This window comes from Salmo salar, chromosome ssa03, assembly GCF_905237065.1.
Source record: "Salmo salar chromosome ssa03, Ssal_v3.1, whole genome shotgun sequence".
Classification (NCBI taxonomy): domain Eukaryota; kingdom Metazoa; phylum Chordata; class Actinopteri; order Salmoniformes; family Salmonidae; genus Salmo; species Salmo salar.
In genome coordinates, this window is record NC_059444.1 from 11,986,773 (window position 1) to 12,012,482 (window position 25,710).

At 40.7% G+C, this 25,710-nt stretch overlaps 3 protein-coding genes across 3 annotated transcripts; all 3 read left to right on the forward strand.

The window, feature by feature from the left end:
* The first annotated feature begins 5,082 nt into the window (after positions 1-5,082).
* rgs18 (regulator of G-protein signaling 18) lies at positions 5,083-11,043 on the forward strand. Its single transcript, NM_001141311.1, has 5 exons — positions 5,083-5,308; positions 6,680-6,778; positions 7,198-7,259; positions 7,869-8,035; positions 10,756-11,043. The coding sequence occupies exons 1-5, from the start codon at positions 5,187-5,189 to the stop codon at positions 11,014-11,016; spliced, it is 711 nt and encodes a 236-aa protein (NP_001134783.1). The 5' UTR covers positions 5,083-5,186; the 3' UTR covers positions 11,017-11,043.
* A 4,738-nt stretch (positions 11,044-15,781) lies between these two features.
* On the forward strand, positions 15,782-17,920 carry LOC106598102 (regulator of G-protein signaling 21-like). Its single transcript, XM_014189176.2, has 3 exons — positions 15,782-15,937; positions 16,186-16,352; positions 17,465-17,920. Exons 1-3 carry the CDS (start codon positions 15,829-15,831, stop codon positions 17,633-17,635), a joined length of 447 nt encoding a protein of 148 aa, XP_014044651.2. The 5' UTR covers positions 15,782-15,828; the 3' UTR covers positions 17,636-17,920.
* A 5,197-nt stretch (positions 17,921-23,117) lies between these two features.
* On the forward strand, positions 23,118-25,475 carry LOC106598526 (regulator of G-protein signaling 21). Its single transcript, XM_014189573.2, has 5 exons — positions 23,118-23,322; positions 23,544-23,603; positions 23,693-23,754; positions 23,904-24,070; positions 24,425-25,475. The coding sequence occupies exons 1-5, from the start codon at positions 23,240-23,242 to the stop codon at positions 24,608-24,610; spliced, it is 558 nt and encodes a 185-aa protein (XP_014045048.1). The 5' UTR covers positions 23,118-23,239; the 3' UTR covers positions 24,611-25,475.
* Positions 25,476-25,710: the final 235 nt, after the last annotated feature.

A 25,710-nucleotide genomic window follows, 5' to 3' on the forward strand; every position in this document is an offset into this window, starting at 1 on the left:
ACTTTCAAGTTTCAACTACTGCCCAATTGAAAATGTATTGATGGGCATGGTAAGCCTGACTTTTTGGAGCCTGACTAAGCCAGACTTGGTTGCAGATAAAACATACACATCAGATAAGGAAACATGGTTTCTGGTAAATTAAGTATAAAAAAAAATGAAAATAAAAACACTTGAGAGATACTGCTAGAGATACTGCCACAGAGATACTGCCACAGAGATACTGCCACAGAGATACTGCTAGAGATACTGCCACAGAGATACTGCCACAGAGATACTGCCACAGAGGTAGTGCCACAGAGATACTGCTTGAGATACTGCTACTGGGATACTGATATAGAGGTACAGCTACTGAGATACTGATACAGAGATACTGATACAGAGATACTGATACAGAGAAACTGATACAGAGATACTGATACAGAGATACTGATACTGAGAAACTGCTACAGAGATACTGCTACAGAGATACTGCTAGAGATACTGCTACTGAGATACTGCTACAGAGATACTGCTACAGAGATACTGATACAGCTACAGAGATAATGCTAGAGATACTGCTACTGAGATACTGATACAGAGATACAGATACTGATACAGAGATACAGATACTGCTACAGAGATACTGCTACAGAGATACTGCTACAGAGATACTGCTACTGAGATACTGATACTGCTAGAGAGACCTTTATGCATTTCTCTTCCACAGCCATTTGCTCATTATACCAGATTATGTAAATATAATATATATGGTTTTCTACTCCTAGTCTTCCTCCATGTACATCTCCCATTTGCTATTCTGGATCTATGTAAACACACACTGGCTGCAGTTCCTGCTGCCCTGCTTTGAGACCTACAGTACACAGTATGCAAATGTCTCTGAGCTGTGGTTAGCTCTTTGCGTTTAGAGCTGCTAACCGTGTGGTTTCTCAAAGGAAATGATGTCACTTGAGATCTTGGTATGCAGGTGTCATTGCCTGCCTCTGTCAGGCCCGACGAGTTGAAAGCTGAGAGCTTCTCTTCCTGGAAGCCTGTAGCTTTCTGGTAAGGGTCTAACATAGTAAGGGAGATCCCAGAGTTGATATACTATGTAAACAACAGCTGAAACCAGCTCTCCACAGACGAGAAATGTCAATTCCAATGTATTTGGTGGATGATTGGAAATGAAGTCAAAGTGCACAAATCAAAATATTTTCTTCTTTCTAGGAAGACATTATCAATATACTGTAAGAGGGTATATGATGAAGCTGCTGAAATTGATAAGCTTAATAAAATGTTATGCTTTTCTTTTCCCTATATTTGCTAATGTCACTTGTTAAATGATTATAACCCAGTTTGGGGAAGGTGTAACCGATGTGAAATGGCTAGCTAGTTAGCGGGGCGCTAGTTAGCGGGGTGTAGAGGGTGTTCCACCAGGGGGTCTGTGTCTTACTGCTGTACCCCCTTTGTGAGAATGAGGGCCCTAGAGCCTGGTGTTTTTACTGCTGTACCCCCTTTGTGAGAACGAGGGCCCTAGAGCCTGGTGTTTTTACTGCTGTACCCCCCTTTGTGAGAACGAGGGGCCTGGTGTTTTTACTGCTGTACCCCCTTTGTGAGAACGAGGGCCCTAGGGCCTGGTGTTTTTACTGCTGTACCCCCCTTTGTGAGAATGAGGGCCTTAGAGCCTGGTGTTTTTACTGCTGTACCCCCTTTGTGAGAACGAGGGCCCTAGAGCCTGGTGTTTTTACTGCTGTACCCCCTTTGTGAGAACGAGACCCCTAGGGCCTGATGTTTTTACTGCTGTACCCCCTTTTGTGAGAACGAGGCCCCTAGGGCCTTATGCTTAACGCAATATCGGGATGACTAGCTAGCTTTCTACATACTGTTCTACCTTTGTTATTAGCATTAACTTTGGGACAAAGTGGTGATATTTGTGACCAGTAAATGAACATAGAGTCCCTGTTTTAAGTATATGTCTAAGACTGGGCCGGTCCTCGGTCGGAGTTAGCATGATAGCACAAACATACTGGCACTCAGGCAAGACAGAGACATTATCTGAAATCTACACCAGACCAGAATAGACCCGACCAGAACTGAGCTGACCAGAACAGACCAAACCAGAACTGAACTGACCAGACCAGAACTGAACTGACCAGACCAGAACAGAGCTGACCAGAACAGAGCTGACCAGACCAGAACAGAGCTGACCAGACCAGAACAGAGCTGACCAGAACAGAACAGAGCTGACCAGACCAGAACAGACCCGACCAGACCAGACCTGATCTGACCAAACCTGACCCGACCAGACCAGAACTGAGCTGACCTGACCAGACCAGACCAGAACTGAACTGACCAGAACAGACCGACCTGATCTGACCTGAGCTGACCAAACCTGACCAGAACAGAACTGACCTGACCAGAACAGACCCGACCAGACCAGAACTGAGCTGACCTGACCAGACCAGACCAGAACTGAGCTGACCAGAACAGACCTGACCTGACCAGAACAGACCCGATCAGACCAAACCTGATCTGACCAAACCTGACCCGACCAGACCAGACCAGAACTGAGCTTACCTGACCTGACCAGACCAGAACTGAGCTGACCAGGACAGACCAGACCAGAACAGACCTGATCTGACCAAACCTGATCTGACCAAACCTGACCCGACCAGACCAGACCAGAACTGAGCTTACCTGACCCGACCAGACCAGACCAGAACTGAGCTTACCTGACCCGACCAGACCAGAACTGAGCTGACCAGAACTGAGCTGACCAGACCAGACCTGACCAGAACAGACCCGACCAGGACAGACCCGACCAGGACAGACCCGACCAGGACAGACCCGACCAGAACTGATCTGACCAGAACAGACCTGACCTGAACTATGGTAACGGTTCTTTATTTGGAAGAACATCAGACAGGAAGCACCTCCCTCTACTCTTTGCTCCCCCGCACCACAAGTCAGCACTTTTCAGTTTCAACGTTCATTTCCCTTTTTTCTACAGGCCTTACCCAGACTCACTCTTAACCAGGATGGGGTTTTGTAAGTCATTTTAGCAGACAGCCTAATCCAGACTGATTTACAATAAGGGCATTCAACCAAATGTAGGCGAGACAACCACAAACCACCGCACCTGTCACCCTGACTCCGATGTGTTGTTCTCTGTGTGTCATTCACAGTGGTAATGTATGGTGTCAGTTACATTTAACCCACAGTTTAAAAAAATTGTGCCTTCATTTCCCCTAGTGTGTTAGCTACACTGAATCTACTCATCCACCCACCTCAGCAACTACACTCCAAGTAAATCAACATTTTAAAACCTCCTGAAAATCCATAAAGACAGAAAAACTGCCTTTTTCTCTACAGCGTTCAAGCTAACGACGTGTAGCTATATTGCTTTTGGAATTAATTGCAGGAGCCGGTTGCAAGGTAATTAAACTGTAATGGTTATCTGAATATTATTTTGAATAATGAAACAAATCAAGTCATTGGTGACCAGCTGGGGGCATTCATTCGGTTCTGCAGAACCATCGATCCTCCAGTCATTCGGCCCAGAATACTTAATGAGTCAACCACACCCGGGCTTACAAACTAATTTGATAGACTTTCATTTTAATTGGTTGTAATGATTCAACTGGTAGTAATTAACTTGCCACTACGGGACGGCACTCGAGTGTTGCCACAGTCCAGCAGACTTAAACAAAACAAAAGGCTCTACCCCCATACACCTTAAGTGCAATAAAGTAGCTACTTACACAGTGAAGTATGTGAGCTAGCTAGTATTCTAGGTACAACTTTACTTGAAGGGCCCCTATATAAGGCATTCATTACCCATGCATATACCATTCATAAGAAGTACATGAGCATTTAATAAATGCTGAAGTCCAGTTATGTCAACAACTGCAAGTTGCCATTTTCAACTTGTGTTGTCGGGTGATTATTAAGATGGCATGAGTATAACTGATCTGGTATACTGTGAGTAGAGGACCATAAGGTCGTTGGTGTGGTGTCATACTGTACTATGAACCAGGACCGAGGTCTGTGTTTGCTGCATACAACTGTATTGTTCTTAGGTTGTTATTGTTCCTCTTCTTTGCCTTTAAACAAAGACATCACATTTGTCTCTGTTTACCTGCTAGGGCACCAACTCCCTGTTGCTCTCCGCCATGTCACAGTGAGTTTGTCTATCTATATTAAGGTGCCTGTTGCCCTGGAAACCGCCAGGCCTATTCCCAGCCTATCCTCTATGCATACCCATTTTACTATTCATTCCATCTCATATAACGGAATCGCAGAATTACTCTTTCTTAGGGAATGACAGCGCTTTGCACTTTGAGAGGTTGAAAAGTCACCATCCTTAGTATTATGCCAATATGAGGGGGTGTTTTTTCATTTGTGAAGTATTAAAGCCTCTGCTTTCATTGGAGGAGAATGCTCATTTGGATTGTTAATTGTGTGTTGGGTTTTATGATGCAACACTGTTTATAGTAGCAGTTTACAGACACATGGCCTGATATGACATCTACAGTATAGTATGCGACAACATAATCAGAGTACCACAATCAGTCACTGTTAGATCATGCATTGTCAGACAACTACCCAGATATCTGGGGTGGTCATAACAGTGACAGGGTTTCATGAACAAGACCATGTTTCATGTTTTTGAACAATACCTCGATACCCAGTCAAGTCATAGGCCTTACACTTCCATGCTTATAAAAGCGGGATCTTGTTTATCGAGACACATTTCCTTGCACTATAATTTATTAATACATGTTCAACGCACATCACTATACAGTAGTACACTACTTTGATCAGAATATTTGCAACAGTAGTTTTGCTTATCAATCTATTGCTTATAGAAGCTTGATGGAGTCCTATTGTAGGATGAATCCACGTTTGTACAGTGTTACTGCTGTAAATGCAGCATTTATCTGCCAATAGGAAGCGATTGTATTCTGTGAAGTTGATAGTTGCTCGGTTTAAAGCAGGATGTTGAGCGTGGGGGGATTTTCTCTGTCACTGATGATGCGGTAAACTGAGTAGTTCACCTAGGTCAGGAAGTAGCGTGGAAGGTACAGGGGAAATGTTTGGGCTATGTTGTAGCTTTAAAAAGAGATGTGGGACAAACCATAGGGTTAAAGGAGCACTAAGAACTGATTGTGCTCTGCTTTCATATATGCTAAAGTTAGAAGGAAGCTAGAATGGAAACACTTGTTTTTCTGTTTCCTCAATTGAACTTTTTTGCACCAAAAGAGGAAGCATATTTGAAAATGCTCGGTCCTGAGGACTTGTTGGCACCGAGAATGAAAGCTTGTAATTTCAGGTAGGTAATTTTTTCCTCACTTGAAATCTTCTGATCCTTTTTATTTTATTGAAAGCAGCTATTTATTTTTGTGTCTTTGAACAATTCTATAAAGCTTCTAAGTCCTTCTTTCATTACATTTTGTAAGAATGCCACTTCCTATATTTGCATTGCGCAACAAGAATTGGAGAAAGACAGACAAAGTATACCTTTAATATGAATATGCAATCTGATATTGTGACCTCCACTCTTCAAGTGTGACTTATTCTTCCACTCTTTAAGTGTTGCTGTCAACTTCATGATGTAAAGGGTTGGCCATAGCACCCTGCTTGACTTGTTTCTACAGAGACTGTACATGTGTACCTGAAAGCCATTTCCATGGTCTCAATAGCTGGAGATGAGAAAACAAACATTACTTCATTAAGGTGACACCTTAGAATGAACAGTTCTGAGTTATGTACTTTGGTTGATTTTATTTGCGTCAGAGTATTTGCCAAGACAAGTGGAGCCATACAGTAGACGTTAATGAGTCATGATGTTTGTTTGAGTGAAGTCATTTGTAGCTGTCTCAGTTTGTTGATACTTTTGATGTAGAACAGTGTGGCAAATTAAATGACTCTACGCGATGGGGGTAAATTGTGACACCGTTAAATCCATCTATGAACTATTCAAACCGTTTAATAATACAGCCTAGACAGGAATTAGAGAGGAGACGGGGAAATAAAAGTTGTTGTGAATGATAGTTTCGCGACACAGTTTCAGTTGCTGTCGCCGTGAATTCCTGTCTATGCAAATTCTCTTGAAAGTGCTGCTGTTCCTGTGGCTGTCTGAGTTGAGGTGCAGAAGTACATTTCCCCTTGGTTTGCCTTTCTTCTGTGTTTCTGGGCATTATTTGGTGGTTCGTTTCGAGTTTCAGAATGTTGGTTAGCCCACTGATGCCATCTTGCTTTGCTAGTATTCTCAAGGGCAATCATAAATGAGATGCCACTGCTGCCTTCAGGGAAACACTGCATGATCTGTTGACCTTTATGTCATGTGACCTAAGGTGGAAAGAAAGAAGAGGGACTATTTTTTTCAGTTGTCATGTGAACATCCATGTTAAAGGTACTCAGCACGAGTAACAAAATGTCTGGTTTACTCCTCTGTTGTTGTGATTCTGTAGCCTGGTTCCCATATACTGGATGTTGGTGCCGTCTTGTCGACTCAAACAATGTTTGGCGTGACAATAACCATAGGAGTTGGCAAGACAGCACAAACAGATATGGAACCAGGCTAGTGATTTTGTGCATTATGGTTCAACAGCTGTAGAATAACCCGGAATGTACTATCATTATGTACAGTTAAAGTATGTGTCTTCTGAAAGTCACCAGTGTTCATTCCTTCTGGTTGCAGATTGAAAGACAAGAAGAGCCGACTGAGCCTTCTGCTGACCAAGTCAGGCTCCCATGAAAACATCAGTCCAGACAAAAAGACAGCCACCACCACCAACAAGTAAGATATCAGTCAAGTATAAAGGCAAAGCAATGGAAAGAGATTTCCCTGCAGAATAACGTAACATGTTTAATTGCCCCAGTTGCCCAATTTGTATTGAAGAGCATTTTCAATCGTAAAGGTATATTTCAGCGTAATTACATTTAGATAATTGTTACCTTATCGTGAAAGCAGCATTGCCCAAATACTACTTCAAGGAAACGAATATGAAGCTAAATATGTAATTCAGCTGAATTATCCCTTAAAATTCATCCAATATGCAGTTGCTTTTCCTCAATCTAAATACAAGAGGGAAACAACGGAATCTAAACACAGCCCACCGTCAGCTTTCAAAAGGATCAAACCGAAAGATATATAAACGAATGAATGCAGCATCATTAGCAGAGGACTTAAATTATATCTCTGACTGTTTTCTGCAGCATCTCACCAGAGGCAGCGTTGAGATGGAGCGACTCCTTTGAAGATCTGATCAGACATTCAGGTTAGATTGAAGTCAGCGATATCTCATTTAGTCACAAATTGCGAGTCTAAACCATTTTTGTTCAAAGCGCAACTTTAATGGGAAGAAACAGTGGCTTTTGGGAAATTAAAGGTTAGAGAAGAACAATGGAATTTGTCTAGATGTTTTCAGTGTTTGGTAAGACTTTCAAACCTCTAACTTCCTGATATGTCTATTGAAGAGTGTTTTCTTACAGCTGTAAATCATTTTGGTCTAGAGTGTCAGAGATCAGTGATTGAATGTTTAATATTATCTTTCCCACTTTTCATTGAGAGCAGGTTGGGAATCTATAGAGCTTGGCAATTTATATTATGAATATGAATAAACAATAAACAAATAAAAATAAATAATAATTAATAAACAAGTAGCCTAAACCAAAGTAAGGCATGTCTTTCAGTGATTATAGTCTGGAATTCAATCAATCAGGTGCTTACAAAGTAACACATCTACAGCATTAGCCTCAAGTGTGCACAATGCAGATCCCTTTGTGGCCATTACTCTGGTAACAGTACATGCTAATTTTCCTTCACATAGACCTCCTCGTTGAATCCAATAGATCATTAAAGAGCATGTTCTTCTCTCCCGATGCAGACGGAGTGGAGACATTCTCTCAGTTCCTCAGGACAGAGTTCAGTGAGGAGAACATTGAGTTCTGGTTGGCCTGTGAGGAGTACAAGACCATCGACTCGGAAATCCGGCTCATCTCCAAAGCCAAGCACATGTATTCTGTCTTCATTGAAGCCGAGGCCCCAAAAGAGGTATGTATATTATATATATATATATATATATATATATATATATATATATATATATATATACTGCTCAAAAAAATAAAGGGAACACTTAAACAACACAATGTAACTCCAAGTCAATCACACTTCTGTGAAATCAAACTGTCCACTTAGGAAGCAACACTGATTAACAATACATTTCACATGCTGTTGTGCAAATGGAATAGACAACAGGTGGAAATTATAGGCAATTAGCAAGACACCCCCAATAAAGGAGTGGTTCTGCAGGTGGTAACCACAGACCACTTCTCAGTTCCTATGCTTCCTGGCTGATGTTTTGGTCACTTTTGAATGCTGGAGGTGCTTTCACTCTAGTGGTAGCATGAGACGGAGTCTACAACCCACACAAGTTGCTCAGGTAGTGCAGCTCATCCAGGATGGCACATCAATGCGAGCTGTGGCAAGAAGGTTTGCTGTGTCTGTCAGCGTAGTGTCCAGAGCATGGAGGCGCTACCAGGAGACAGGCCCGTACATCAGGAGACGTGGAGGAGGCCGTAGGAGGGCAACAACCCAGCAGCAGGACCGCTACCTCCGCCTTTGTGCAAGGAGGAGCAGGAGGAGCACTGCCAGAGCCCTGCAAATTGACCTCCAGCAGGCCACAAATGTGCATGTGTCTGCTCAAATGGTCAGAAACAGACTCCATGAGGGTGGTATGAGGGCCCGACGTCCATAGGTGGGGGTTGGGCTTACAGCCCAACACCGTGCAGGACGTTTGGCATTTGCCAGAGAACACCAAGATTGGCAAATTCGCCACTAGCGCCCTGTGCTCTTCAAAGATGAAAGCAGGTTCACACTGAGCACATGTGACAGACGTGACAGTCTGGAGACGCCGTGGAGAACGTTCTGCTGCCTGCAACATCCTCCAGCATGACCGGTTTGGCTGTGGGTCAGTCATGGTGTGGGGTGGCATTTCTTTGGGGGGCCGCACAGCCCTCCATGTGCTCGCCAGAGGTAGTCTGACTGCCATTAGGTACCGAGATGAGATCCTCAGACCCCTTGTGAGACCATATGCTGGTGCGGTTGGCCCTGGGTTCCTCCTAATGCAAGACAATGCTAGACCTCATGTGGCTGGAGTGTGACAGCAGTTCCTGCAAGAGGAAGGCATTGATGCTATGGACTGGCCTGCCCGTTCCCCAGACCTGAATCCAATTGAGCACATCTGGGATATCATGTCTCGCTCCATCCACCAACGCCACGTTGCACCACAGACTGTCCAGGAGTTGGCGGATGCTTTAGTCCAGGTCTGGGAGGAAATCCCTCAGGAGACCATCCGCCACCTCATCAGGAGCATGCCCAGGTATTGTAGGGAGGTCATACAGGCACTTGGAGGCCACACACTACTGAGCCTCATTTTGACTTGTTTTAAGGACATTACATCAAAGTTGGATCAGCCTGTAGTGTGGTTTTCCACTTTAATTTTGAGTGTGACTCCAAATCCAGACCTCCATGGGTTGATAAATTGGATTTCCATTGATTATTTTTGTGTGATTTTGTTGTCAGCACATTCAACTATGTAAAGAAAAAAGTATTTCATAAGATTATTTCATTCATTCAGATCTAGGATGTGTTATTTTAGTGTTCCCTTTATTTTTTTGAGCAGTGTATATATATATATATAGTGCTAAAGAAATGAAACCAAATAAGCATTGCTAGAGCTTGATATCAGTGGCAATGGAAAAACTGTGGGCCCTATCAGTATATATTCCCTGAAGCTGATGCTTGGTCAATGGGACTTGTTAAACTATTCCAAGAAAGATACAACTTGATCTTCTTTGTGCTTCTATGATCTTTATCTAGTTTGAAGAATGGCTGATTAGATGCAATGCATCAGCATTCACTGGTATACATACTTTGACCTTTATAAACTATGCACAGGAACTATGCAGAAGTTACAATGAGTAAGATGCAAGAACAGAGTCCTGAGAACCATGTGATTTAGAAATTGCTCTATCCCCTAGTGAGACAGACATGACCATTACAGAACCATGTGGTTTAGAGACGTTATGCCCACAGGCAGCATTAGATGAAGACTGATGTGACCGTGTGGTCTTCTTTCTCTGCAACTAGCAGCAACTGAACCAGTGATATAAACACCCACGCACTTTCAGTTTGAGATCAAGACGTTAGCTCAGTCAGATAATAAGCTAGCAGGACTTCAAAACCACATGCCTTTTCAGCCTGGTGTTCAATGTGCTGCAAGGACAGCGACATGTGAACACCGAAAAGTGTAGCATGGACACCACATTCTACTTAAATGGAGGGCTCTGAGTAAAGTAATCTCAAACTAATGCCTCAAGGAGGCTCTGAGTAAAGTCAACTCAAAACAATGCCTCAATGAGACTTGGGCCAGCCATTAACTGTAGCTCATCACCTTTCATGACTGTATTTTGACCTCTCTTCCACTGACTGGCCTGAAAGAAGTCCAACTTGCCAATGGAAAGCGCTTGGTACTAAACTGAGTGTAAAGTGACACATACTTTGGGCACACACTGGCCCAATCTAAAAATGTACCACTAGATCCAACGTCCTATGCGCTTGTAGAGATCAGAGTAGATTTGATTGGTTTAAACAATATAGTGAAACTTCCACCTAGCCAATCAGAAGGAAAGGTGGTGCTATTACCATATCTAAGGGTTGTTTAGCCACATCCACTCAACATACTGATAATAGTGTGACTTGTTTTTTAGGTCAACATCGACTATGCCTCCAAGGTGGCCATCCAGAAGACCATGGCTTCGCCGACGAATACCTGCTTCGATGCGGCGCAGAGCAAAGTCTACAGCCTGATGAAAAAAGACTGCTACCCAAGGTTCCTCACGTCAGACATCTACCTGCACCTCACCAAGAGGAAAGGCCCCGGGACCACCATGTACCGCCGGAGGTCACGGTCCTGCGTTTTCAATGAGCCGCGAGGGGAGGCCACCAGCGACTCCTCTGACTGGTTGTAGCATCGTAAGCCAAGAGTAGCACAATATACACACACACACACTCACACACGGACACACATGCACACACGCACACGCACCCTTCCAAATTCCCTTGCAGTGCAATGCCTGTCGCTGACAAGCTGTGTGATTGTGGAAAGTTGTACCTTTTTAATGAGAGACTTTCTGAAGAGATTTGACTTTACAGCTATCAATTAAAATGTTCCCCATCTAGACAGCAAACATGAACAGACTGTGTAAGAATACTAATATGCAATATTCATCTTGTTTACCGTTAAATGTCTTGCCACTGCTTGTATTAATTCAATAATTTATTATAATAATATGTTATGTTGGCTTTTAGTTGTAAAATGTATATATTGTCTGGAGAGTAATTATTGGAATAAACAACATATTATGAAATGTTTTTTTATTTATTTTTTACAAACGGTTCAATCATGTCAAAAGAGAAACGTAATGGCAGTGCATTACACAGTCAGAAGGGTTGATAGAAGGATCTGGAAGGAACCCAAATCACTGAAACATTTATAGACCTCACCAAGCAAGTGAGTAACCACTCTAGGATTGGAATTATTCACGTCATTGGTATGCATACAGTATTCCTTCCAAAGACAAATATGTAATCATTCCAAGCTTGCCAGTGATCCAACTGAGTCTATGGCAGCGTTCCAAATTACACCCTATTTCATATATAGTGCACTACGTAGGATTCTGGTCAAAAGTAGTGCACTTTGTAGGGAACAGAGTATCGTTTGGCACGCAACCTTTTCCTTTCAAATGTGTATGCGGTGGGAGGAAGCGTACGCATAATTCACATAGTCCCTGGGCTTAGTGGGCCTATTCTCTGTCATTAACACATGTCAGGGTCTCCTTTAGCCTTTGGAGCAATACAGTCGTCTCATGCTGAGTTACTGTCATTCCAGCATGACCAAAATGCCTCATAAATTAATATCTTTATGCATGCATGTAAAGGGCATTGGAATGCATAATGCTCTGACTTGTATTCATTGAAATGGTGGAAAAAAATAAGAATAGAATAGAATAAAAATGTGTAGTGAAAGATGTGTTATAAAAGTATCATTTCAGCCAGTAGTTTTAAAAGTAATGTTCACGAGCCCAAACAGGTCCCCCAAAAATGTGCACAACCTATTGTGCAAATTGGAATCCGTAACATATTACACGAATTGCAGCGTATTTTTTATTTATTTTTTTGCAGGACGTAACATATCATAGGAAATCTATGATATGTTACGTCCTGCAAAAAAACGAAATCAAAAATCCGCTGCAATTCGTGTAATATGTTACGGATTCCAATTTGCACAATAGGTTACGAATTTGTAAGCGCTTAAGATTCCGTTCAATCGCTTTAATTCAGTGCTGTTGTTAAACTCATCACAGCAAAGTGATTAACTTGCTTCCCGTCCTGTAGGAGTTAAATGAAATCCAGAACTTCATTGGCCACTTCACCAAGGGAGTTTGGTCAGTCTGTTTAAAAAATCAAGGACTATTATTAGTTAAAATTCCTAGACAGTTCACAACAATGTTGAATCCTCCGAATAGAGAAATCAATAAGCGCAACACTTGCCTTGCCTTAGGACATAACGAGATAACATCCCGAAGGCATACAAAAAATATATATTAAATATTTAGATCCAAGTAACATTGATTTAATACAGGAATGCTAACCATGGCCTATGTTTCCTTAACCCTCACTGATTCTAACCTATTTTTATTTTATTTAACCAGGCAAGTCAGTTAAGAACAAATTCTTATTTACAATGACGGCCTACCCCGGCCAAACCCTAACCCAGACGACGCTGGGACAATTGTGCGCCGCTCTATGGGACTCCCAATCACGGCCGGTTGTGATACAGCCTGGATTCAAACCAGGGACTGTAGTGACACCCCTTGCACTAAGATGCAGTGCCTTAGACTGCTGTGCCACTCAGGACTGTGACACTATGACTGACTTACAGTGGAGGAGACATACAGTGCCAGGAGTGGATGAGGACAGACAATGTAGGATTCAAATCCTTGACTTGACTTTTTTTAAATAGACATTCATATTTCTTTCACACAGATGGGCAGGCATTGCTGCAGCACATTGGGAAAATAAACTTGGTTTATTTGCAGGCTGCTGAAGGGGCTGATGAGGACACACAGCGCCTCACTGTGGCTTAGTAGAGAAGGCTCCCTAACCAGTGTGGGACAGGAGTATTTCCTGGGCAAGTCCAGTAGTCCGAAGAAAAAAACTCTTGGCCCTTGTTATAATTCATGATTAGGGCCTGGAGTTTTACCTGACCGTGTGATCTGCTTACTAGGGAAAACTCCTGGTGCTAGGTATGGCAGCTAGGTGATATGGTGTTGGAAGAGGAAGACACTAGTATAAGTGTAACACCTGTATATTATTGGTATAATAAACATTTCACAATGTCATATCTACATGGAAGCTATTTCTGTTTTTGTGTGGGATGCTTTCAAAGCCAACTATTCTGGGTAAACTTCAATGAGAATCAACCAGCTATGTATTGTTAGCAGGCAAAGTATCTATCCACCTAAATAAATAACAACCACAGCATTAACCAGCTATGTATTGTTAGGAGGCATAGTATCTATCCACCTAAATAAATAATAACAGCATAAAGCATTATAAGGCATAGTATCTATCCACCTAAATAAATAACAACCACAGCATTAACCAGCTATGTATTGTTAGGAGGCATAGTATCTATCCACCTAAATAAATAATAACCACAGCATTAACCAGCTATGTATTGTTAGGAGGCATAGTATCTATCCACCTAAATAAATAACAACCACAGCATTAACCAGCTATGTATTGTTAGGAGGCATAGTATCTATCCACCTAAATAAATAATAACCACAGCATTAACCAGCTATGTATTGTTAGGAGGCATAGTATCTATCCACCTAAATAAATAATAACCACAGCATTAACCAGCTATGTATTGTTAGGAGGCATAGTATCTATCCACCTAAATAAATAACAACCACAGCATTAACCAGCTATGTATTGTTAGGAGGCATAGTATCTATCCACCTAAATAAATAATAACCACAGCATTAACCAGCTATGTATTGTTAGGAGGCATAGTATCTATCCACCTAAATAAATAACAACCACAGCATTAACCAGCTATGTATTGTTAGGAGGCATAGTATCTATCCACCTAAATAAATAACAACCAAATCAGCAATAAACAGTGTCTCAGAGTCTGAAGTGCACCGATGACAACACTTCTAAGCACTGTGCGAGACAGGCACCTCTTTTGAAAATCAAATTTCCTAGTCTTGGTTTGTCCACACGGATGCAAATCGAGATCGCTGTGGTGTTTTCCATCACCTGGTGAGATTTACATTCCTGGTTTTGTTTGGGAAGCACATTAGGTCTTGGGTTGGATGACAATAGGGGTCAGGATAGGTGAGCAACACAGGCAGCACTGTCCTCGTACACCATGAAGACTGCCTTCATATACCATGACACACCATTATTTATCTTCATTAGACAATGCATCACGTGTCTGACACACATGGGGTTGGGTTTCCTATAGGCAGAAAGGGTATACCTTGCACTGATTACAACTGTTGATGACCTTTGACCCTCCATCTCCACCAGATGTTAAATACTTAACACCACTCAAAAGCACACAAATCATCTAGTAACTCCAATGTACATGCTCTGAGTCGCACAAAAGCCAATGAAACCTAGTTTTATTGTAGAGTTAGATTTGGCAGACATATATCATATGCAGTATGCACAGAGTGCAGCCCAGTGCATAGCATACCATATTGCTGTCCATGTGTCCTTGAGATTAATGTGGAAGATATTGCACAACGGATATGCAAATCTAGTGTAATACACAGGACGCAGGGCATTTCCCTTTATGCTCTATTAGTTTACGACCAGGCTCCCGTCGACTGGCTTCATCAGCCAGGTCGCAGTTGTAAATGAGAACTTGTTCTCAACTAGCCTACCTGGTTAAATAAAGGTTAAAGAAATATATGTATTGGGAAACCCTGCACTGGCTGACAATTTTTCTGTAATAATATATAGCCATGTATGTTTATTTTATGAATGTTGCTTTAACAGCCTATGGATGACTATCTAAAAGAGATTTTGGTAGGACTTTGTTTTACTGTGCAGTATTTATCCACTGAGAAATAATGTGGTGAAACGGTAATGGTACGCTCTTTTGACAGTAGGGTTTTATTAGGATTCTGTACTCTGCCTTTCATCCTCATATCTATAAATGATATTGAGGTGGACAGGATATAACAGAAGGCATGAGGGCCACTCCTTGAATCACAGGTGTATATTCTCTCACCAAATATTTATATATATACCCTCTCTCCAAACATAATTTTGCATACTGATTTTCATGTGTTCCAAGGGGAGCCTTGTTTAGATCAGTCCATGCAACTTAACTCCTTCACCTCAAAACAATCCCAATCTCAGCTTCACACTGGCAGGAACTATTTTCTCTCTCCCAGACAGACAACGCAGCCATGGCAATAAAGTGAGTTTCTTTATGTCTGATTCTGTAAATGAATGATTCTATTTTTCAATATAAATTACAACTTGCTACAGAAATGTGAAGGGTCATATGTCCATTTTGGATTTAAGTTGATATAAATATATAATGTATTGGATAACAGGTCATTTGAATTTTTGGATGCTCTGTTGACTGGAGAAAAAAAAAACGAATTGATGAAAACGATATTAATCTATTTTCTCTCCAGGTGTGAGGTAGATTTGATATTGTGTTTTGAGAACCACTGATAACTGCGCTAGTGATGGATCTCAACACTCTTTTCAAGGGTAGATTTTGTTGCTTTCCCAAGGACCCACTTGAAGAGGCTGAGACTTGGGGAGAGTCTGTGGACAAACTCCTGGGTTGTAAATGTAAGGACAAAGTTATATCTTTTTACTATATTGCCTGTCTGAAAGGCATCACCAAGAGTGCTAAACTAGTTACGGAGGATATCGGACATAGGAAATTATTATTGTCTGTCAGTAACTAAAATGTATCAAGTTAGTATTACCGCCTTTATCAGAACTCATGTTCATATACTTTCTAACAATAACAAACAATGAGAAATTCCCATTTCCAATAAATCATTTTCCCTTTTCATATTCTTCCCTATTTCCAGCCGGGCAGGCGGCTTTCCGAGAGTTCCTTAAATCAGAGTATAGTGAGGAGAATATTCTGTTTTGGCTGGCTTGTGAGGAGTACAAGAACATCAAGTCTCTTCCAGAGATGATCTCATCTGCAAACAGGATCTACTCAGAGTTTGTGGAATGTGAAGCACCAAGACAGGTAAGTAACCATCTGGGACTGTGTATCATGGTGCTGAACAGGATTTGGGAGGAACTGATTACATGTAACTGATTACAAAGAAACTGTAACTGTAATCAGTCATGTGACCTGCAAAAATATTGTAATCAGATTACAGATACTTTTGAAAAACTAGATGATTACTTCTTGGATTACTTTTAAATTCAGGAAGGATGTTGCAAGAAAAAAATATACATTATGACAGTTTCCTCAATGACATTCAATTCAGTGTTGAAAAAAGACGCAAGTTTAAGTTTGTTCCACCTGAGCGAGTCTGACCACAAGTCAGAGACCACTATGACGACACACCAAATGCTTTTGATGGATCATTTATGTCTTCTTCTAATGCCTCTTAAGGGGAAAGTAATCCAAAAGTAACTGAAAGTAATACAATTACGTTACTGAGTTTTGGGTAATACAAAAGTGGCATTACTAACTACAATTTTGGACAGGTAACCAGTAACTGTAACAGATTACATTTAGAAAGTAATCTACACAGGGCTGATTCTGAACTAGGATCAGTTTAGCCTTTTAGATCATAATGAATAAGATGATATGAGAAACCTACCCAACCCTGGTGCTGAACTAGGATCAGTTTAGCCTTTAACATCATAATGAATAAGATCCTGGTGCTGAACTAGGATCAGTTTAGCCTTTAACATCATAATGAATAAGATGATATGAGAAACCTACCCAACCCTGGTGCTGAACTAGGATCAGTTTAGCCTTTAATAACATCATAATGAATAAGATGATATGGGCCATGGGAGAACTGATCCTAGATCAGCACTCCTACTCTGACACGCTTGACACATCACAATCTGGTCACATCACAATCTGGTAAAACAGTATAAAACTCCACATTTCAACACAATTTGATATAACAAACTTCCCTGAAGATTAATCAATTCCTTAAAGGACCTGGTTGGATCTACACCTGGTAATGCTTGTCATTGCGCATATGCAGAGATTTATTGCGGAGATATTTAATCGGTATGACCTGCGTAGTCAGTAGACATAAGATATAGATATAGAAATCTATATAAAAAAAGACCAAAGAAATGCATATACTGTACATTGTGTCTTGTTTAAAGATCAATATTGATTGTGGGACCAGAGAAAATATCACCAAGAACATCTCTCAGCCAAGCCTGACCTCATTCGACACGGCACAGAAGTTGATCTACAGTCTGATGGCCAGGGATTGTTACCCACGATTCCTCAAGTCAGACGTCTACCAGGATATGCTGAGGGGAGCAAGGTGACTCTCTCAAACGACAAACACTCTAAAAGTGTTTCTTAACCTTTTATGTACCACAGATTGGCAAGATATATATAGTCCCTCCATCCATGGAGGACCACTTAGATTAAAGGGGTAGTTCACTTTTTGGAGGTGTTATCTTATTTTCAATTTACCTAGGGTTTTGTTACCTGGGATGTAGTTTAGCAATGTCCAGAATATCCTGGCTAGAAAGTTAACTTTTTACGGCAGTGGGCTAAATCAGGGTCACAGAGTGATTCTTGGTGGTCTTAAACAAATCTACTTTGAAACAAAAATATACGCCACACACACATGGTTATGAGCTTTAAAAAAACACCTGTACCATGTCAGATATAGAGTTTAAATGTATTACATTTTGAGTTTGCTTCCCAATATTACATATACATCACAGAAGACTGAAATATAACAAAACTGTTTGACATTGAAACACCGGATTTTCGTTGGGCTTTTTGAATCATCTTTATTAATGATGAAATTATTAAATATATGAATAACATTCCACCCATGAGGCCAAAGACAGAGCTTTTGGTCATTGTCTGCAGGAAAAGGCTACATGTAGCAATGCAAGTGGAAACGTATTGTATCATAGTGATGCAAAATAGTGAACTATCCCTTTAATGTGTGGCAATCCTTAATTGAAATAACAAAGTGGGAAACCTCGCCTCTGTTTTGGTAAAAAGCTGAGGAATGGGCCTGAAGAAATGTAACAATGTTTACAAACATTGGAGTAAAATAAGCTAATATTTGGGGTTCTGATGGGGTTTGGCAGTTGAACTATACTCGTGAGGTTATATTTGTCAAGACTCAATGGGTACATGTCATTAATCTATACCTCCAAAAATGGATTTCACAACTGCAGACTGCCCCTTTAAAACTAGCATTTCAGAACAGACTAAATGGCTGTCAACTAACCATCTAACCAGAAACCATCTAACTGGTCCAGAGGTTGAGAAACGCTACTCTAAAACATGAAGTATAGACTGGGTGGTTCCAGCCCTGAATGCTGAGTGGTTGACAGCCGTGGTATATCAGACCGTAATACCATGGGTATGACAAAACATTTATTTTTACTGCTATAATTACGTTGGTAACCAGTTTATAATAGCAATAAGGCACCTTGGGGGTTTGTGGTATATGGCCAATATACCACGGCTATAGGCTGATATCAGAGATAGCTTTTCTTAAACTTGTGACTACATTTCATGGGTTGATTCCATTCTCACTTAAAATAGAAGAGGAATTACTGTATATATTATAAATGTGTGAAATGTTGTTGTATTTCACTGTTAGAGACTAAAATGGCTGTTAGAGACTAAAAGTTACCCATTTGACCATAAATTAAATGACAAAATAAGCTCTTAATTTGTATCAATAGTATTATCACTTTTTGTAATTTTATGTAATCAGATACTGTCTCAAATTGAAATCAAAATGATCTGAATGAATCAAGCATCATATTCAAAATAAAATAAACTATGCAAATGAGTTTCCAAACTCCTGTCCTTCTGTGTGGAGAGATAGGTGCAATAGGTGCACTGACTACTGCAATACAAAGTGGTATGCAATTTTTGTTGTACAAAAAATGCACAGTGAATTCAGGCCTTTAAAGTTCCCAGTCAACCAGGGAAACAAAGAGAAGGCCTTTTCTTTTGCAATGTATCTTGCATGCTACCATTTTGAATTTGATGCAAAACATCCCAATTGTTTTGATTGACCATGATTGTGGTCCGATTAACTTCCCTTCTCCCTGAAGAGAGCACACATTCACTCCCCATCGTGGATAAATATGAATGGAAATAAGAAACATGATGCAAACTCCCTCTTGCCCGAGCTGGCATCAATCCAATACTTCAAAATCCATGAAGGGGGCGTGAGCAAGTCGACACACTTCAAGAATCCAGGCTGTATCACAACCAGCTGGGATTGGGAGTCCCATAGGGCGGTGCACAATTGGCCCAGCATCGTCCGGGTTTGGCCGGTGTAGGCTGTCATTATAAATAAGAATTTGTTCTTAACTGACTTACCTAGTTAAATAAAGGTTAAATTAAAATTACAATTTAAAAAAATTGAAAATGGTTAGAAGGGTTTTGGAGGGATGTGGTCCCTGAAGTGCGTGCAGGTTTTCAACTCCAGATGGCAGCAAAGCTCTCAAATTAACTTATGTTATTGTAGTATGGAGGCTGTTACTTAATCAAATGAAACTGGCCCTGCAGCAGAAGATGAGGAGCAACTTCCTCCAACGGTGAATGGTGTGCACATTTAGCACAGAAAACAGACGCTGTACAAGTTTCACATAGACCGTTATGAACCACCACCATATTATATCACAGACAACGTGTGGACATTTATGGAGGAACTTCCACATCATTGACGGACAGTACAAAGAAAATACCTTTTTCCGATTTTTAAGACTGATCTACTAGAGCTTTAAACCACAGTGTTTAGATGCTCTGAAAAGTGAGTTTAATGTGCATACTGGGGTCAAAGGTGCATTGCTGTGCGATGGCCTGATAGAGGCCCTTTGCATACCTTACGTAACCATGGTAAAGGCATGCAAAGTGAGCCTAGGTATACAGAGAGGACATGTTTCCCAGAATACACCTGGTATCATAGAAAGTCTCCAATGTCTGTTGGGCTTGAATTCTATATTGGCCTCTTAAAATAGCTGAAAATAGCACACACATTTTAGGCCGTCGTTGTAAATAATAATTTTTTCTTAACTGACTTGTCTAGTTAAAATAAAGGTTACATTTAAATGTAAAAAATATATATATACATGTTATCATGTACAAAATTGTAATTAATCCAATCTGAATGCTCTGTGTGGGCTGCAGTTAGCAGGTATGTTAGGAGGTATACAATACTAGCACAGTCCATCCAGTAGTCCATTAGGTTTCAAAAAAACACACTGTACCTAATATGTCAATATGCCAATCCTATGTCAGTGGAACATAGAACAATCCTATGTCAGTGGAACATAGAACAATCCTATGTCAGTGGAACATTGAAAAATCCTATGTCAGTGGAACATTGAACAATCCTATGTCAGTGGAACATAGAACAATCCTATGTCAGTGGAACATAGAACAATCCTATGTCAGTGGAACATAGAACAATCCTATGTCAGTGGAACATAGAACAATCCTATGTCAGTGGAACATAGAACAATCCTATGTCAGTGGAACATAGAACAATCCTATGTCAGTGGAACATAGAACAATCCTATGTCAGTGGAACATAGAACAATCCTATATCAGTGGAACATAGAACAATCCTATGTCAGTGGAATAACTACACCTCATGTCGAATACACTGCCTCCCATTTATTTAATTTCTGGGATATTTAATTTATTTATTTTCAGGTCCTCATATGACATTACACATTTCAGTTGGCTGCGTAGGACAGAGGAAGTAGGTGGTTTGGTCAGTCACATGTGATCTGCCAACCGAAAGTGGGACGTTTTGTTCTGTTTGGTTTTTGAATGTTCAGGTTATTTTCAGAGGTGCTATGTAAACTACACGGTAGGGGTGGGGTTGAGTTGTGAACACCACAACTTCCTCTGGGTTTTCTCTGCTCTTATTTACCTCTGTTGGTGGTAAACCTACTGTACAGTACAAATCTACAAGGCGTGCACACAAACACTCAAATGCACACACACAGAGAGAGAGAGAGACAGAGAGAGAGAGAGAGAGAGAGAGAGAGAGAGAGAGAGAGAGAGAGAGAGAGAGAGAGAGAGAGAGAGAGAGAGAGAGAGAGAGAGAGAGAGAGAGAGAGAGAGAGAGAGAGAGAGAGAGAGAGAGAGAGACAGAGAGAGACAGAGAGAGAGAGAGAGAGAGAGAGAGAGAGAGAGAGAGAGAGAGAGAGAGAGAGAGAGAGAGAGAGAGAGAGAGAGAGAGAGAGAGATTAACGGATACAAAGCTGACAGGAATGCTTCAAAGTGATGAGAAATACTGCTGAATTGAACCTGCATTGCTGTGGTCAATATACAATTTGAACATCATTTGTTTTATGTTGATCTACAATCTTTACATGATACATCATACAGTACAGAACACAGCATGAAATGGCCATGTATTCCTGAGGACTGTATCTGAAGCATTATGTTCTCTGCTACCATGTGACCATCACACAGTTATCCTGATTGATTCTTTCCAGTCACCCTAACTGTTAGCATCACTGATGTAAAAGCAACGCTGACTACTGGTTTTGTCTGCTCAGTTGTCATATGCTAAAGATCTGCCTTTTTTAACTTGAAGATGCAGTCTGGGATATTAAGCACTTACAAATTTGGAACATATCGTACAGATTTACAGCACGTAACATGGATGATGTTATGGATGAGGAAATGGATGATGTAGTACACAATTGTTTCCAACTTTCAGGGACCCCTTAAAAACTACTGGCTGAAATATCTTTCTTTTTTAAAGCTCTGGAGCATCACTTTAAGTGTCTGTGACAGCATGATGTCTAGGCCTATAGTCAAGACTAACTTTTTTGTTGTTGTTGTATCTATTGTAATCCGGCCCCAATGTATCTGTGTATATAACATACTGTATATGATTGGTTCTCTGTGACAGAAAAGGAATTGTCAGAGGCCACTACTGGGAGACTAAAAGATGGGCAGTGGGGTTTTCAGTGATGAATCCAGTCAAATCTTTGAGGTACTGTATTTTCCTCCCTTCTGCTTGCACCCTATTTCATTTGTAATATATGCCATTTAGCAGATGCTTACAGTCATGCATGCATATATTTTACATATGGGTGGTCCCGGGAATCTAACCCACTATCCTGCCGTTATAAGCGCCAAGCTCTACCATCTGAGCTACAAAGGACCAATAACTTCTGCCAAAAAACTCAAAATAAAATGATAAATGGGGAATAATCAATCCAGGTGTCATGATACCAACTATACTGACACCTACACCAAAATATTTGAACACTGTATTATGGTACATTCTCATCCAAAAGGTTATACTCTTCAAAAGACAAAAGTTTATGTTGGTAGAAAGTCTAGTAAAAAAGCATGCATTAACGCACACCCCAAAATGCTTGTAAATGTGTTAACTAACAGAGTGTAAACTGTATAAAAATAAATGGATATAGAGTCACATTTAGAGTGTAGAAACAGAAGTTCCAGAATCATGGGACCTGAAATCAAAAGGCCTTCTTATGAAAGTACAACTTCCACCTGACAAATGTTTGAAAACAACAAAAGGACTTTTTTAAATTTTTTACCTAAGCCAACTTGCAGAGTTAAAGGTAAATATTTGCTTATCTGTTGTTTAAATTTCCACCGTCATATTTGCATCTCCTGGCCTTACTCTCAACAGGCAATGACCTGTGCAGGTTTCTGAACGTGCAGACAAGCAACTGCATTGAGCTGGTTTGAACAAACGAGCGTCATACCTTTTACTTCCTCTATTTTTGCGGTTTGGAACGAACGAAACGCGTGACGCTCACAGCAACCATATTCTGTATAAAGAGGGGTGTTGATGAGACTGTCAAAACAGATACACTTTGACAACTAGCAGAGAACTACAACACTGAGTACTACATACACAGAACCCAACTATTGTTCCCCCAAACATGCCTGTCTTAGTCACGTCACCATCAAGGGAACTGCCTTCACACAACATGGACATGGACGACAAGAGGAGAAAGCAGACAAAGTGAGTATTTGCAGTATTGTTGATACATTTTACATTCAAAGTTGGTTTATTGGTCATTCGGCACTTGTGCAGATTTAATTGTTCTAAAAAAACATTGAATGAAGTTGCTGGTTTCCTTTGCACTTAGGAACAAGATAACTGTTGGGTTTATTGTGCATGTGCACGTTTTGTGTGCATTGTTGTGTTTTACAGTGTATTCACCTATTTACTTTATGTTTCAGGGGAAGCGACTTGAAATCCCGACTACAGCGCAGATCTTCCCAATCCCCCAACACTGAACGGTAAATAGGAAATACTGTCAGGACACATCCAGGAACCACATCTCCATCCAGGGTTTTGATCAGAAACTAAATGTCCTCCACTTTTACAGACTTAGCCCTGAGGAAATTATCCTGTGGTCCCAGTCTTTGGAGAGACTTCTCGCATCGAAATGTAAGCATTTCATGTACTTCAAAACAACATTTAAACATACAACAGGAGGTTGATGATATAATCGTCATATGTCAATTTTCATAGGTTTGCAGGTTGTTCAGCCTAGCTAAGTCTGTCTGTGTGTGTGTGTCCCCCCCCCCACCCTTTAGATGGCATGACAACATTTCAAGCCTTCCTGAAGTCGGAGTTCAGTGACGAGAACATTGAGTTCTGGCTGATCTGTGAAGACTACAAAAAGATCAAGTCGTCCTTCAGGCTGTCCTCCAGGACCAAGAAAATCTACAAGACATATATTGAAGCCGAGGCTCCAAAAGAGGTATGTTGTACTCAGAGGGCTGTTTTTACACACGATTCAACGTGGAGTGCCTGGATACAGCCCTTAGCCGTGGTATATTGGCCATATACCACAAACCCCCAAGGTGCCTTATTGCTATTATAAAAACTGGTAACAAACTTAATTAGAAAAGTAAAAATAAATGTTTTGTCATACCCGTGGTATACGGTCTGATATATCACGGCTTTCAGCCAATCAGCATTCAGGGCTCGAACCACCCAGTTTATAATACTTTACGAAAAGCATGTAGATCTTTGATCATATATGTATTTACTATATATGGACACATCTGCTTGTATCCACCAAGTCTCATCAGTTTCCTCTATCTCTCTCCAGATCAACATTGACCACAAGACCAGAGATCTCATCAGGCGGAATGTAAAGACGCCCACCACAGTTTGCTTCGACGAGGCCCAGAGGATTGTGTACAGATTGATGGAGAAAGACTCCTACCCCAGGTTCCTCAGATCCAACATCTACAGGACCTTACTGGACTCTGCATCAGACTACATTAAGGTGTAAATGAATACCAACGGTAAAAACTGGACCGAGGCTTCCAACAATGGACTGCAATGTTAGACAACCAGGAAGGGTTTGCAAATGGGATTCATAAGAAGATGTGTTCAAATGTGAATTCTACTGGATACACAGATAAGAGGCCAAAGGGAAAGGCTGGAAGGAACGTACAGAAGCGACTTTGCTGGCAATCCTTGTTGACATTTGTGTCTTGTAGTCTATGTACTTCCACTTGAAAGAGAAACACAACAGGGGCAGCAGCTAGTGGTTAAGAGCGTTGGGCCAGTAACTGAAAAGTCGCTGGTTTGAATCCCTGAGTTGACTAGGTGAAAAATCTTTCGAAGTGCCCTTAAGCAATGTGCTTAACCCTAATTGCTCCTGTGAGATGCTCTGGATAAGAGTGTCAGCTAAATTAATAACATGTAAATTGAACATATGACACATAGAAAAGGATTACAGAGAACATAGAAATAGATTGTATTTCTATGACAGAGATGGGGTGCTGGGGGATTACCTTGCAGAGTATGTGATAGTTAGGGACTTTCTGTGTCTTGGGGATGTTTTCAATGATGCATATTATGTAGCATGTTCACAGCCAGAGCAGTAACTGTATGAGCAGGTATCTGCAGTTGATCAGTGGAGTTATTTGATGAGATATTAGATAAGATTATCTACTAAGTGTGTATTTTAAAACCAATACAAGTTTAGAATAGGATATGTTTTCACTCTGACACCACGCCATGAGGCATGTAAGCTGAAAAAATGATATCATGTTGGAGAATTAATATGTGAAGGAATGACAATGTAAACATGTTGTTGTTGCACTGTATATAATGTAAAAAAAAAATTAAATAAAAGATTTCCAACATAATGAATGTATTTGTTTGCTAAATTAGGATCTTACTGAATATAAATTCAATAAAAACACATACATTCACACACAACAATTACTGCATCAAACCTTTAAAACACTGATAATTTACTTAGAACATTCTAAGGTTTATTAAAGACCAGTTTTGTTGAAGAAGCTTCACACATTTTACTGAAAAGGTAACTTTTTACTTCAAGCATTTGGGTAAATTATAAATTATGCATCTGAACAAAAT